At 34.6% G+C, this 17,195-nt stretch overlaps 2 protein-coding genes across 2 annotated transcripts; both read right to left on the bottom strand.

Moving 5' to 3' along the window:
* Positions 1 to 1,053: 1,053 nt before the first annotated feature.
* Positions 1,054 to 12,998, bottom strand: LOTGIDRAFT_126895 (hypothetical protein; the record flags this gene model as incomplete). Its single annotated transcript, XM_009063119.1, has 8 exons — positions 1,054 to 1,227; positions 9,405 to 9,477; positions 9,780 to 9,919; positions 10,289 to 10,352; positions 10,884 to 11,018; positions 11,731 to 11,946; positions 12,316 to 12,518; positions 12,741 to 12,998. Coding segments are annotated over 8 exons (1,263 nt in total), but the record flags the coding sequence as incomplete, so codon positions are not given.
* A 2,157-nt stretch (positions 12,999 to 15,155) lies between these two features.
* Positions 15,156 to 16,898, bottom strand: LOTGIDRAFT_234823 (hypothetical protein). The gene is made up of 2 exons (XM_009063120.1): positions 16,837 to 16,898; positions 15,156 to 16,608 (listed from the first exon to the last, which is right to left on the bottom strand). Exons 1-2 carry the CDS (start codon positions 16,843 to 16,845, stop codon positions 15,589 to 15,591), a joined length of 1,029 nt encoding a protein of 342 aa, XP_009061368.1. The 5' UTR covers positions 16,846 to 16,898; the 3' UTR covers positions 15,156 to 15,588.
* Between the last annotated feature and the right edge of the window lie 297 nt (positions 16,899 to 17,195).

A 17,195-nucleotide genomic window follows, 5' to 3' on the forward strand; every position in this document is an offset into this window, starting at 1 on the left:
CATTTTCATGCATTGTATAAAACATTTGTTTCACATGTCTACGTTTATGGGGTGAATGTTTTCAAATAACCAAGCTTAGAACGGCCAATGATCTACTCAGTAGTTTCCACAAAATTAAAAGGTAAAGAGATCTGGGATATATACACAAATAAAAGGTCTGAATGAAATAAGTGGTGTTTATGCCTGACATCAGAGTATTGTAATGTAAACAAAAAACAATAATAAGAACTGTTTTTTAAATATAGATCCGTTGTGTGCGCATGGTTGGTTGTTGAGAACATACACTTGTTCCAAAACAACTAACATGTTGCCAATTTTCAAGTTCTAGTTTGATAGTGGCGACGCCAGCCTCCCGATACTGGGGGTACAAATAATAGGCAGACTAACTTACTAACTTAATAGGAGAACAATAATTGTCGAGGCTGAGATTCAATATGCGGTAAGTCTCCAATGGAGCGTTTGAGAGGGTTCTCCATCAAGAACATGTTTGAAAAACAGAATTGAATTTTGATTTTTGACATATATTCAGTACCCCTTTTGGTACTTGTAGTTGGAATTAAGTTCCATGGCCTTGGAAATTAAGTATGATGCGAAAAACTTAAGCAAGGGGGCTCTTGTCATAAATTTAACATTTCTACTACTTTTAATTAGCATGGATTTATCAAATATTTATTTTATTAATTATCAACAAATAGATCAAATTGGTCAATAAACTTCACCGTACATTAACCCCACCTTCTATTATCTATACTATACTGTTATTATCTCCCATTGTGGTTAATACTTGAACGTGTTACAAAATATGCATTTGTTCACGTTTGGAAAGGCTCTCGAACATGCAAAGTTTAAGTATTTAATTATGCTCTTAGTTGCCTTCTTTAAATTTGATTACCTATTTGGATTGAGATTTCATATTTCATATAGTCCATATTTTCATTTGAGTAACATGGTACTGAACCAATATCCGAAGTTACATACAACGTTATGTCTCATTTCTTCCCCACACCTTATGCTTGTTATATGAACTGAATAATCAATGGAAGGGAAAGCAGATCATTTTATTGAGAGTTCAAGTGTAGAAGATTTAATATTTTTCCAAGCTCTCATCTCTTCTATAGTAGTAAGTAGTGGACGACCTCGAGTTTCTGGTAACAAAGTTATCAATATAGCAGCCAATAAACATCCACCACTAAATACTACTCTTGGTCCCCATATCACGACATCAGACTGAATATATATTGAACGAAGAGGTGAATCAATGTGAATCAATCAAAACATAGCCCCTGGATGCATTAAAGTAAACCACGGCCTATGAAGAAGGGTTTTAGCTGCAATTTGAGTGAAATGAAACAGCTTGAACCATTGTTATAAATCAAATCTAAGTTTTGGGCAGATAATCTCTGACCTTCCTCTACAGCCTCAGTCCCATTGATTGATTACATATTTACCAATAAGCTTGTGTATAGGGCTAACATTCCACCAACTCTCGCGATCGATGACGCGATTCCAATTCCGGCACTTCTACAAAAGTTATGGCAAAAATTGTCTTCAAATCATTTGTTAGATTTGACAATATTAATGATAAACAAACATTGCCCACCAGTGAACGAAAAGCAATTGTAAAGTAAGATTTTAGAGACTTAGTTCATAATATTGGCTTTGAAATTTTCTGAATAAATGGATTTACAAAGTAAACAGTATATCACTTGCAAGTATGTGTTGAAAATGCCATTTTTATTTATATTTTTTGAAATTACCGTAACCTAAAACTTCCTTCTAATAATGTTCCTATAAGATTGCTTTAATCAGAAACCAAACAATATTTACCTCATATTGGTAGGGAACAACTTGGGAGTATAGATAAACAAACTGTTAAAGGAGGCTGATATTGCAAATTTACTGATTAAAGAAAATACAACACTTGACATAGATCCAGTAGATGTATCGCCTGGAATATAAGATACATGTACACCATTACTGCCTACACAGAGTATATGCTATTGAAAATGGATTAGGATCAAACCGTGATGATATTTGTTTCATCCTGTTAATCCAACAATGTTGGCCAGTAATAGCTAATGCCACTAATAGTACGCATTATTATATAGTATGCACCAGTATATAGCACGATCTGTTATATAATACGCATCAATGTATCGTACACACCAGTATTATAGTACGCCCCCGTATATAATAGCACCAGTATACTATGCACCAATGTATAGAATATATACAGTATGTAGTAATATATAGCATATTATATATAGTATGCACCTGTATATAGTATGCACTAATAGTACACGACAGTACATAGAACCAACCAGTGTCTGTATATTGTACGCACCTGTACCTACTAGTTTATGGAACATGGTACGCACCTGTATATACAACGCACCAGTACACACTACACACCTGTATATAATACGCACCATAGTATCAACTAGTTTATAGCACACCAGTATAAATTGTTCCTAATACAATAGTACTATTTAGTATAGAAAAGAGACTGGCCAGACTTTAGCCCCCCACTTTCAAATTTTTTACCATTTTACAAAGAGAAAGAATTGCCTGTGGCCCCCTGTGGTAGGTGATCAGAATGTGTTAACACTCCTAGAGGGTTTCTGACTAACACCGCTGTTACTGTTGCATGTCAAATGTGAAAGGCATTGTAGATTTTGGTATCGACATGTCATACTCGTCCACAAGGTCATGATGTGGAGCAAACAACATTTTTACTTCAATAACTATCAACTTGGTAACTTCTTTATTAAATCTTATATATCTTACTAGGTTTAGCGATATGTGTTACTGGTCTAGGGGTGTTTACAATTCTTCTATTATGGAAGGGAGTTTGTGGAAGAGTACTATATAAAATCGAGGTCTATCAGCTGGTAAAGCAAAATATTATGTATATTTTTTCGTTTTTGAGAATAATATCCTTGTTCTTACCAACTGTTGCTATCATTGTAACCGAAATTACTAAAGAGACTCCACTTATAATCATTACTATACCGCACACACTTCTCCTATCAAATCTGAAATAGAAGATTCAAACGCACAAGCTACTAAACAGAAAAATAAATATTAAAATCAGATCAGGATTGGGGATTTAACTTTCATTTTCAACTATAAGTCAATATACATGGAACTATATATGTTTAACCACAATTTACTTGCTAGAAAGTTACATACCTTTTTAGAGCGTAGAAAACCAAAAACATGGCGGGAAGTTCTAATACTGCGTTGAGAAAATAATTGAATAATCTATTACCGGAAAGACTGGAAGACATCAAGAATAAACCATAATAGGTTAAACTGTTTATTGTCCTGGAACCATACCAATAAAATTACTAAGTATTGTACTTCTTTGAATTTCTTCAAAATAATTCCTCTTATGTATTACCATTATATCATTGAAACGGATTTCAGATAGGAATATCGACTCACACAGTTTTTTTTTTTAATAATTTTCAATTTATTTATACACATGTAGGTATATGTATACCGAAATAAACTTGATCGTTTAACCTACCATTATTATATAACAGAGTATCAGAGTAACTTTCAAAATGTCGAAATATTTAAATATATCAAGTATGGTGTATTCGTCTGGTGATTTTTCACTCTTCTTATTCTTCTTCTCAATTTTTATTTCGTCCGATTCCAGGTTGTTTTCTTGGATATTCGATTCAGTGTTAGTCGTAAGGTGTTGGTTATTTGAAGTGTTATAAATAAGTCGTTGAACTTCGTCCTTTTTGTCAATGTCACTCGGGGAGGTTTTTCTGGCTTTTCAAAACCAGAATCACTTTGTAGCTCTAGCAGTTCGTTGACTGGCATCAACTTTTCTATTAGCGTTTCTTGTTTGCTATTTTTAGCCCTTGACAATTGCTCATATAACACCAGTCTCGATTTTGAAAATTCTGTTTTGTTTGATATACAAATACGTTTGATTACTTTTTCAGCTTTTTCGATTTTATTATTTGCCACCAACCAGCGAAGTGATTCTTCCGTAAACCTAGAATGAAAATAGGGGGTACCTTTAGAAATCATACCATCATACCTATCATAGTAAGATACACGTAGTCAATTAGCCTTGTCTCTTATCTCGCTTTGAGCAGACCAAAAGCCTCATTGAAGGCTGCTGTATAGTTAAAGGGTTGCGAGTGAGATAGCAAATATCTGCCCTGTAAGTTGTAGGCCTGGTGTAATAAACATTGCATAAAGATTCGACACCAGATCTAGAAACTAATATAAATACTTGAACATTGTTACAGCCAGCAAAGAGTTTATCATATTGAATTCCAAATTGAGAATTTGATAATTACCAAATGTGCAAAACAGCATATGACATAGCGATTGTGGAGGCAATTTGAAAATATCTCCAAGAATAATGTTGTAACAGATACCCCAATGGGGCTAAAGTCATTACAGCCGCAGTCCAAGCTAATCCACCCAAACAACCAGCTATTATATATATATATATATGCATACAAGATTATAAAATACGCGTAGTGCAAAAACACTAGTATATTGGTATAAGAAACATAGCATTCTGACCTGTTGCATTGCACCTACAATAAATCGTAAAACTATAAATCCACCAATATTGTTGATAAAGACAATAGCGATACAAGAAAAAAGTAAACCTCCCTGAGTAATCAGATGTATTGGTCTCCATCCATATTTATCAGCCAATGATGTGAAAACAACAGCGCCTACTCCTTGTCCTAACATTAAAATCGTTTGGCTCAATTCGGACAAACCAGCACGATCACAGACCAAATCCCCCTGCAAAACAAAGAAATACTTTCAAGTTTTCAATATTGTGACATTCAGATAAATTATATTTCGGTCTCAATTCAATAAATTATATCTTTGAGTTTTAGACACAATAGCTGACCACTGACCGTCATGTTTTTTAAATCAAGTATCATCTCTTTTTTTTTCTTCTTCGCATTATAAAAAATTTCATACTTACTTCTGATACTATAGATATATCTCTATGGACACCAAAATAATCATAGCCATTGATACATCTTATATTGGTAAGGGAGGTAACTCCAGAATTATTAGACTTGATGTCGATACTACATTGATTATAGATAATATCAACCACCCTTATCTTCAGATATACCAAAATCACTTACATTAGTTCCATTGGGCAACTGGGCACATCTGTATTCTGGTACGTAGCCTGGAGGGAAATGAAATAGTATTGATCAAACTACATCATTGAAATCTGCACTTGACAAGGGCATACGACAAAGCACGATTTAATGCAAAGATTTTCTGACAACTTTTAGATCCAGAATCACAAATTTTGTTGTGAAAAAAGACCTGCGATTGTATAAACCAAGTTGTATTTCACTTCTTTTATATTGTCATGATTTGGCTCTCTTTGACGGTTTTAAAAGATTGATTGATAAAGGTAGGTAGATTAGAGCAGAAAAATATATTTGGATCGTAGTTTTACGTACCTATAAAGACAATAGATAAAATTGGATAGGCGCAACTTAAAGAAATGAGAAGCAAAAAGATGCTCTGGATTATCTGGTATTTCCCTTTATAGCCAGTCACCATTAATAGCTCATCTAAATCTACTTTTACATCCCCTGTCATCTTCAACTATACTGAAATATCAATAACTGGCAAAGTAGAATTGAGTACCTGTCCAGGCAACATTTGTCTCCGTTTGGAGAAAGAACTGTAAAAGTATCTACACCACTAAATTTCAGAATCAGAGTCAGAACTTGCACAACGCATAATGTGTATCAGAATATCAACAGAGCTAGTTTTGAGTATATTACAATACTTGATGGAAGTCAGAATTAGTTCAATCCGTCACAGAAAGCTGGATTAGAGTCAAGGCCGGCCCATTTTAATTCATAATAAATTGAACAGATCTGTCAGATCCGTCACAGTATTTACAGAGTCAAAATCAGTTCAAATCTTTGTAATATTTACAGAGCTGCATCGAAGTCAAACTCTGCTTAACCCTTCACAGTTTTAACAGAAATTAATCCGAATCAGTTTAATCCGACCCAATAACTCTGGAGATCTTATCCAAAGTTAATTTATATTACGGTTGGAAAATCATATATTTAAGGTTTAAGATACTCTTTATAACATACCCGATGACTGGCCGCTCACCATAAAGTTCACATCTAATGCTCAATGTCCTTTCTATTACCATAAGTTTTATCTTTATGTTCATGAGAAAGAATAAAGACTATGAAATCAAGTTCGAGTAATAAAGAGTTCGTGATTATGCAAAGAAATTTAATCTTCGTCATTATAAGTTAGCTTGCGGATGTGTCAAGAACATGAAGGGCACGGGTCCTAAAAAATAAATTTTAAAAATCCTTAAAGATGGTTTTCCTTACTTTTTAGAGTCAAATTAAGCAAACTATATGATTAATTCGTGTTTCTAATGAATTATCATGTATTCATAATCATATCCTTATGTTTTACATTGCATATAAAAAAAGTGTTAACCCATCATAAATGCCCATGTATGTACAGTCTTGATAAACAAAAAAAAAGACTTTTTGACCTTTCTTGATCGGTAATTCTCTTCCAATTTAGGTAGTTATGAATTAGTTATGGACAAACTGGTATTTTTCCAAGTCATAAGAACGCCTCTACTCTCTTTTCACATAAGTATTAGTATTTTCATTTTCATAAATGAAAAAGAGGGAACCTATCTTTAAGCACAGATAGTCCCATAATGGTCATGGATTACGTTTTTATACGCCCACATGAAATGGGGGGCGTATATTGCCGTCACCCATGTCCGTCCGTTCGTCCGTCCACAATTGCTCGTAAACACTCTACAAGACACAATTCTTGACGGATTTTGACTAAACTTGGTATGAGTGTTTGTAATCACCCAAGGATGAACCCTATTGAAAATCAGAAGAATCGAAAAATATTTAGTATAAGTTATTGCCCTTGTTCTTGTAAACGCGTTCAATTTTTTAGCATGTAAACACTCTAGATCGGACAATTCTTGACGGATTTTAACGAAACTTGACATGAGTGTTTGTTATCAGTCAAAGATAGACCCTATTGAAAATCAGAAAAATCGAAAAATATTTAGTATGAGTTATTGTCTTGTTCTTGAAAATGCGTTAAATTTTTTAGCTTGTTAGCATGTAAACACTCTAGAAGGGACAATTCTTGACGGATTTTAACAAAACTTGACATGAGTGTTTGTTATCACCCAAGGATAAACCCTATTGAAAATCAGAAAAATCGAAAAATAATTAGTATGAGTTATTGCCCTTGCTATTGAAAATGCGTTCAATTTTAGCTTGTAAACAGTCTTGAAGGCACAATTCTTGACGGATTTCGACGAAATTTGGTGTGAGTGTTTGTAATCACCCAAGAATAAATTTAGTATGAGTTATTTCCCTTGTTCTTGAAAACGCTTTCAATTTTAAGCCTGTAAACAGTCTAGAAGTAGAAGGCCCAATTCTTGATTGATTTTGATAATCTTATTCGGTATCGCCTCAAAAAGTTCAAAAGAAGTGTATGTCTGAAGGTTGAATATTTCATACTGGTAATTGTTACTGTACTGCCAAATATTTATATTTAAAATCAAAGCTGCCAGTGGGCGTATATTATCTTGCCTGGCAAGTTATCTTCATATTACAATGAATACGTAATACCTTGACCACTGTGATGTGTCTTCACTTTCGTATAAATCAGTGCTTCTCAACAGTCGCGGCGCCGCCCTAGAAAATTGGTCTCCATCCCAAAGTGTACGTACCCCCACTTTTATCAAATTAGGATTTTTATACGTTTGTGTCCCAAAATCAACTATTTTTTCACAAATTTTTCTTGTCAAGATACCGGCTACGCTGCTAAATGCAAAACATTTCATGAAACGCTGCTTTCGTTTTGTTTACGTTCGCGTAACGAGTGGTGTAATTTGATTGGCTGAAATTTCCTACAAAGATTCCAGTTTTGATTGGACAATATTTATATGACTAGGTAATTTTCCTTACTTATATAACCACGGCCCAGGAAGTATGATGAATGGGGTGTGTGGTTTGGACATGACAGACAAAATGTTGCTGTCTGTAGTGAGTAGGTATTGTTGTTTAATGCTGTATATCATTGTGAAAGATGATCATCACGCGCCACCACTTTTGCCATGTCAAACCGGCACAGACCTACCAAAAAGAAAGAAAGAAAGAAACACAACCTTCAAAAATGATTTAATCGATTTGCTGCGGACAGCGAACACCAATAAGTGAGATAGACTTTTTTTAGAATCTGTAAAGTACTACTTCATTTGGAGTTTTTTCAGTTTTTCATCTATGAAACAAAAAAAGTCTCATGTAAAAAGACTAGCGATCACCACAATCATCGACGTAACTAATCACAATGAAGCCTGATAATGAGCTATATGCGCATTTCGTATTGGTGTATAAAAATTGGTTGAAGAGGAAGATTGCCTCCCTTTGTTTTAAGTTTACTACTGACTACATTTTGAGAAGGAATTTCGTTCATGGTTTGCAGTTTCAGGCACCAAATTGTTTCTTCTCTATCTGTTTTGTTTTTTATCAAATATGTTAGCTTTTATTGATGTAGTATTTTAAATTACAAAGGTGTTTAAAATAGCCTACTGATCTTGCATTTGATTCTATGATTTAGTTCCCTTTGTTATGATAGCAGGGTAGTTTTATCGTCTACAGACCGTCATCATCCAATCAGATTCATTGCCCCCACCCAGGAAAAATTGCATGAGAGCATATTATATGTTAAAAAGAAATTCCACGGGAGGGACCAAAGCCTACGTCCAATTCAAACTTATGAAAAACATACCGACAAAAGCTTAATTTATATAAAAATATCAAAATACAATCGAGCTCAGCTAATATATTCGCCAACATAAAAGCAGATCATTTTATTGAGAGTTCAAGTGTAGACGATTTGATATTTTTCCAAGCTCTCATCTCTTCTATAGTAGTAGGTAGTGGACGACCTCGAGTTTCTGGTAACAAAGTTATCAATATAGCAGCTAATAAACACCCACCACCAAATACTACTCCTGGTCCCCATATCACGACATCAGACTGAATATAGATTGAATGAAAAGGTGATGGAACTGGTATTAATCAAGAATATTGGAACTTTGAGAAAAGACGTGAAAGACGATGCCTGTTTATTTTCAAAAACTGCCACCATGAACAGTTGAGGCGCTAACCTTCGGAGTCTGGGGATACAATTAGGGGTCAAACTGTCTTGACGCGGGGATAAAACTGTCGAGGTTGAGATTCAAAAAGTGCCAGCTCTGACATGGTTCCCAAATGATATTTTCAAATTTGTAAATTCATTTACAATGATGACAAATGAGGCTGGTGATAGCCAATGATAATTATGTTAATAATATTTACCAATAACCTTGAAAAGGGAGCCACCATTCCACCAATCCTAGCAGCTGAAGAACCTACCCCTAGTCCAGCATTTCTACAAGCATATATGTACATGTCAATATTCTGATATTTTGAAGTTCCAGTTAATTAGCATGCCTCATCAATTGTGTCTTAGCAACAGAATACAACAAGGTTTATAATAAATTTGATTACAGATGTAAATGCTTCGTATTTTGTTTTTCATCCATGATCTGAAGAGATATTTCTTGAATCATGTTCAATTTCCTCCGATTATCTCCCTTAGCAAAATATGGACACGAAACATCTCATTCTACACGATGCCAAATCTTGTATATTTACATCACAACTGTTTCAAGCTCATAGTTCTATATTTACCTCATATTGGTAGGGAACAACTCGGGAGTATAGATAAATAGACCATGGAAAGAGGCTGTTATTGCAAATTTACCGATTAAAGAAAATACAACACTTGACGTTGAACCAGCAGATTTATCGCCTGGAATATAAAATACCCCCTAGCACAACTTCTCTCTGAAAGTCTTGTCAAAGATTTTTTTAATTACATCAGAACTCTTTAAGTAGCAATCTTGTTGGAAATGGCATAGAACTAGCAGTAAATTTGTTGCTGGCTTGATATTTAGTATAAATCGACAAATCTAAATGATTTTGCATAAGTTGTGAGAATCGTCGAAATTCAACAGCCCGCTCATTACATGTCACTGCACCATGAATCATTGAATACATTATTATTAGTGAGTATAAATTCTTAACGAGAAGTGAAGAAAATTTTACCGGTGAAAAGTATCGTCTCAAAAGTTGCTGCCTTGACTTTGGCTTGAGAGCATAACAGTAATGTACTTACCAACTGTTGCTATTATTGTAACTGAAATTATTAGAGCAACTCCACTTATAATCATAGATATACCACACACACTTCTCCTGTCTAATCTGTTACAAAAAATAATACATAAAGAATGAATTAAATCACCTTTTGGTTCTACAGTCTAGTTATTTACCTAATTGCTTTCCGATCTTTTAAACTATTTCCCATTAAGTTGTTCTCCCTATCAGCTCGTTGCGCCTACCTTGAGCAAAATAAACAACTTCAAGATTCAAATGAAAGCTTTACAATTGACGAATTAATGTGGATATGTTTCAACAACGAAATGTTGGAACACTCGGCATAAATGGCTGAATCACATAACATTTCCTTAAAAAATAACATTTTCTGGCCCACCGTGGTTGCTCACTAGCACCCTGGTGAGTATTGGTATTGGTTATAGGCAGAAAGTTTGTTTTCGTCATCTGGACTCTAATATATATCCTTATTGGGAACTTGCCTTCTTAGAATAACTAAGCGAGAAAATTACATCAGAAAAAGAGATTGTACCTCTCTTTAATAATATGTTTCCTGTATAATGGCTTCGTGCCTTTCAGAGCTTTGTAAACAAATACAAAAGACATATGTATCGATGTTACCTTTTTACAGCAATGAAAACAAATAGGAGGGATGGAAGTTCTACTACTGCGTTGAGAAAATAATTGAAGAATCTATTACCAGAAAGATTGGAAGACGTCAAGAATAATCCATAATAGGTAACGCTATTTATAGCCCTGAAAATACAAACTATCAGTGGAAAAATCGTTTGCGACACAGTAAAAGTGATCCCCCATTGATCACAAATGGAGCAATAGCCACTGATCCGTCGGTTTTGCATAAGGGACTCTAAGGTTTGTCTTGCTTTTATATGTTCTACAAGTTTTGGTCAAACCACAAAATAGCTATGCTCATTAAAGACAGCTATCATAAACTAAAACCTGTTTTTCCTGAATTGATTTTGAAAATTACTACTCTTTACGAAATCTTAACCACAACCACAATCTTAACCACAAGATCTTTGTCAGTTTCAATTTTCTGTGGTTAAAAAATGTACATGCTACCTCATGAAGAGAGTACTAACTTCTTACATTTTCTATGCTTCTCAATATTTTGTACTCTTTTTGCCCGAGGTTTAGATATGTTCGCAAATCACTTAATAAAATTACCCACCATATATAACAGAGTATCAGAGTTACTTTTAAAATGTCGAAATATTTAAATATATCAAGAACTGTGTATTCGTCTGGTGATTTTTCATTCTTCTTATAATTTTTCTCACTTTTAATGGAATCAGATTCCAAGCTGGTTTCTGTGGCATTAGATTCGATGCTATCTGCTTTGGAACAACTGTTGTTTTGGTAATCTGTGGTATTCTTATCAATAAGAACTCTTGCTTCCTCCTCATTTATATCAATACTTGATGGTATATTTCCTGTGTTTTCTGACTTTGGTTTTAATAGCTGTAGTTCGTTGACCGGTGTCCACTTTCCCATCACCATTTCCAGCTCATTTTTGGTTTTAGCTTTTGCCATTTGTTGATGTAAAGCCAATCTGGATTTGGAAAATTCTGTTTTATTTGCTTTGCACATTTTGCTGATGATATCCTCGGCCTGTTGAATCTTGTTGTTTGCCACCAACCAGCGAAGTGATTCATCCATGAAACTTGATGAGTAAAGAAAAAATAAATACTTGGAGTTATTATTTCACATCGGATCTTTACTTTAGAAATGAGAATGTTCTTTATGGTCCAGAGATTAAATAATGCGTGGTACACATTATAAGTTGATACCGAATGTCCCCTTTTCAATAACTTGATCAGTGGTACAGAGTTCGCCGAACACCAATTGTGGGAGATGCCGGTGTTTCTATATGTGACTACTCTTTCTTGCGCACCTTGCATCACAACAAGGTCATTCTACCCATTGACGCCTCGTATCTATTTGTTTCAGAGTGAAACTCAGATCATTGCTGTTGTTGGGTTCGTCCTCCTGGGCTTAATATCGTTAATTTAATGGTTATTAATACAATTACCAGATCATGAGAACAGCATACGACATGACGACTATTATAGTAACTTGAAAATATCTCCAAGAGAAATGCTGTAACAGGTACCCTAATGGTGCTAATGCCACGAGTGATATTGTCCACGACAGTCCATTTAGACAACCAGCTAGTGGTCTGAGATCAGTGATCAACATCTCCACCAATATAGCGTATCCTGTTAATGCTACAGACTGAAATGATTTGAAGGGGGTGCAACTCGTGCCTACAAACTTAGTCAATTCAGTCGGCGACGGGTGCACTACTTTAAAAAATATATTTCAGGGCAACATTCTATGGAATTTAATCGAAAAGAAAATCCGTACCAATAAAGGGTTATAACACGCTATCTTAAGCAGATTGTTCGTTGATGCTACTTAGATATAATTTACAATAGAACTCAAATTAATGCTGACCTGTTGCATTGCACCAACAATAAATCGTAAAACTATAAATCCACCAATATTGTTAATAAAGACGATAGCGATACAAGAAACAAGTAAACCTCCCTGAGTAATCAGATGAATTGGTCTCCGTCCATATTTATCAGCCAATGATGTACAGATGAAAGCCCCAACTCCTTGTCCTAACATAAATATCGTTTGGCTCAATGCGGACAAACCAGCACGACCACAGACCAAATCCCACTGAAACCAGAGCGAAGGGAATTGATTTATACAGGTTTCAAAATTGCCAACAGTTGTGCCTCAACCATTAATGACTATATGCCTGGACCCGCTAGATCCAAAAATCATATTGACGATCTTGTGTATGTTTAATTATCAGATTTGCCCTCCGCATTTTGGTAAATATGAAAGTCCCAATACAGAATGTTAATTCAAATCCTACTCACTTCTGATACTATAGATATATCTCTATGAACACCGAAATAATCATAGCCATTGATACATCTTATATTGGTAAGGGAGGTAACTCCATAATTATTAGACTTGATGTCGATACTACATTGATTATAGATAATATCAACCACCTTATCTTCAGATATACCAAAATCACTTACATTAGTTCCATTGGACAACTGGGCACATCTGTGTTCTGGTACATAGCCTAATAAAATATATTTTTTTGTTCTAGATATCACAATCAGATTAAAATTAAAGTCAAGGGCTGTGTTTAATTGTATTTTTACACATAGATATGACAGATTTTGTTATTAAGGCACGTGCTTTGAAATTTATCAAAAATTTGACTTTACATCTTCACTAAACTAATGTTTTACCTGTGTTTTTTAAACCATGGCGTTTAAATTTACTAGTCCAAATATTCGTATCAATTCTTAAGCAAATGTACGTATGGTCCAAGGCTACAAACTCAACAGTATATCAGAATTTATATTCTATACATGTATATTCATGTACTTATCAGTCGTTAATTGCATTGAAAACTCGCAGGGGGGGGGGGGGGGGGGGGTTTATTGTGGTCGCATATTGAAGGTGATTGCTTAATAAAGGTGGTCGCGTAAGCAGGATATACTGTATATAGTTACCAATGAAGACAATTGACAATATTGGAAACGCCGCACTAACAGGCGTTAGAAGCAGAAATATGCTCTGGATTATCTGGTATTTCCCTCTATAGCCAGTCACCATTAAAACCTCATCTAAATCTACTTTTACATCCCCTGTCATTTTCAACTATACTGTATACTGCTGAAACAATACAAGCTGATTATATGTGTCGATCTAGCTAGATGTTTCTACTGGTGTCTTCACAGACCATACGTGACCTGATAAAAACCCTCTTTAAAATGTGTTGATTTTAGCTTTTAAACAAGATAAAAGGCATACGAAACTACATATGGAAATAATACATTTACGAGTCATACTAATTTTCGTGTGGATAAAAGGGTGCCGTTTCGATACAAGTTTTTTAGGGACATTAGCTGAGAGGTGTATGGGTACGGGTCGCTTGAGTCGCCAGCCGTTATAAACTATTATAGATTTCAACCGTTGGTAATAAGACCCTAGCGTCTATAGTTAGGACGAACCATGAGTTTGATTATCATTCTTCCAAGTGTTACAGGTCTGAAATCTAGGTTAAAGCAAAAAACCACCGAATTCATGAAGTCTAAGACCTACATACCTGGTGACTGGTTGTATCGTAAAATGCATGTCTCCACTACCACTGCCCTTTTATAGCATCTTTATAGTGAACATGATTTAAATTTTAATAAGGTTATGTAGGAGAATTAATTTCATGATAATTTTATTTTAAAAACTGCTTTGTCATTAGCCCCTGTAAACATGATTACAAATCAAACAGATTATGTTCATCATGTAAAATTTCATCATTCCAAGGTTTTGAATTTCGTAATTGAGAGTTGCATGTTACACTCGTTACCCAGCAACACAACATCTCGAATTTTTCTCTGGTTTATCTAACAAGGCCATAGCGTAATGGAGAAAAAGCCTCTCTTTGTAACCACGCAAAAACTTTCGAAGTTTATGTTTTTTTTTCTTTTCAGTTATCTATTTGAATCTACTCGGGCCACCCTTTGCCATTCAATTTGAATTGCGCTACGACTACTATGTCTACTATGAACGTTGTTGTAGTAAAATGTTGTTTTAGGGGAAGACTTCATTCCAGAGCCAATGTTAATTGTTGGTAAGTAGTATCATATCAAACAAAGCTATGCAATTTTCGATGAGGTCCTGGGTTCTCTAATAGCCTTGTTATTTGCTCTAACCAAAATTACCAGAGGTTCTCATTTTATTGACCCAAACGACCAACATTTTAGCAAGCCAACGTGGCTGATCAGAGTTATCTGAAGACACAATTCTAGGAGATGGGAAAATAGGAACATGTCAACAAAATTTATAGATCATTTTAATGCCAACATAAACATGTTTCAAAAAGGAATATTAAAGCTGTCTCAATGACAGTAAAATATGACGTGATTGTTAAAGGGAATGTAAAAAGGTTAACTAAAAATGTATGTGTATCGGAGACACAAATAACACCAATTTGCGCCATCTGACTGAAACTTGGAATGGTCCAAATTGATGCTATCAGTGTCCCCGACAGACATAAATAATAGAAAACCTCTTTACAATCTCTTTTAGTTAAATCTAAATCTTTCATTTTCTGAGCTTGTAAAATTATTTTGTAATTTAAGATGCCACCATCTTAAATGAGAGTCACCAATCACCTTGGATCAGCGAGAGTTCACTGTTGTGTTGAAATATGTTTGCTATGCACGATAGTAGTCCCTTAAGTATTACAAACACGACAATTTGTTTAGATTTAATTTATTTTTTTCCACAAAACGTTATAAAGGGGTTTTCTACGGGGAGATTTCCAATCGACTGCTCCTTTATCTCCATCAGTCCTAAAGGCTTTATAACCATATTTGATCATTAAGTCTCTAACATTGTCTCTATTAACATGATTGACCCATTCCATTAAAACATACCTCACATCAAATTCCTTAAACAGTTTACTGCCACCAGATATAACTTCAAACTCATGAGATTCTACGTCCAGTTTCATAAAAATCTTTTTAAATGTTATTTCCGGTATCAGATCGTCCAACATGGCTGACACGGTAAATTTTCTATCAAATGGTGTGACCTTCTCGGTTTGATCTTCTGCCGCGAAAACTCTTGTAGCTCCGATCCTTATTCCATCTGTCACAAAATACATTAATCTATGCATATTTGAAACTATTGTGTATGCTATTTTGACATTGTCTTTGAAATTATTTCGCACAATCGAGCTACACCACGCATAAACATTCATATACAGGGGGTCAACTGTAATGACCTTACGATTCATCAATGCTGCAGTGGCCGAATAAATGCCTACATGAGAGCCAACGTCTAACAAACCCATACCCTCGTCCTCTTTTAAACAGTCATACATGAGTTTGATATCACTTGGTTCAAATGTATGGTATTTTAATATCATTCTTGAAACAAAATTATCACGACTCTTTTCATGAACAAAAAACGGAATTTTTCCAGATGGAACGTACAAATCGGCAACTGTGTAATTTCGGAAGTCCTTATCAATACACAAATTTGGCCACTTTAACCACTGTGTACCATCCCATCGTAGCACGTCTGGTTGAGACGCGTCATTTTCATCATGGAGGCCTACATTGGTGATACTCTCAATTACAACTTGACGCCCATCTACCTCAGAACGAGTGGTAACTGCTGTCCGATAAGTGGGAGTTCTTATAAATATAAAAATCACAAAACTGATCATAGCTATCAAAACCAGTGCACAACCATTTCCATGTCGTGAAGATCTAAAGAAATTCTGAAAAATAAAAGTAACTATTCAGCCTCTATAAGATTTCAAATTGAACAGCCTGTTTTCAGCAATTTTATAATCTTGACTATTCGTTGAGGATTTTTTTGTTCTTAAAGACTCATGCCTGAGAACCCAACATATATTGCGTTTGTAATGCAGTATGTATGTGGAGTCGGGCAAATATATCCAAATGCATCCAATCGTCAGTCAAGGAAAAATTTCAAAAACACTTACATTTCTCATAATTCACTACAATATCAAATGCCGTCTACGATATATTTTCTTCCTAAAACATCCGACCCAGAAATTTATTTTACTATTATTTACGAAATGCTTGTGGTTTTATACGATTTTGTTCTTTTGATGCCTAAGGCATTGTTTTTTATCCGGTTGGTGTAGCTGATTAAGAACTGATTAAGAACTGATTATTAAACTTATGATCAAACAAGTGTATAATATCAGAAGTTTAGCCGAGGGTTACATACATAAAAGGTAACATTATATTTAGATAACATCTAAAAAATTACTGTCAAAATTTTACCGAGAATAAAGATACTTTATTTAAAAGAGAGTAGAATTATAAATTATAACAA

The sequence above is a fragment of the Lottia gigantea genome (genome assembly GCF_000327385.1).
Source record: "Lottia gigantea unplaced genomic scaffold LOTGIsca_55, whole genome shotgun sequence".
NCBI classification, from domain to species: Eukaryota; Metazoa; Mollusca; class Gastropoda; family Lottiidae; genus Lottia; species Lottia gigantea.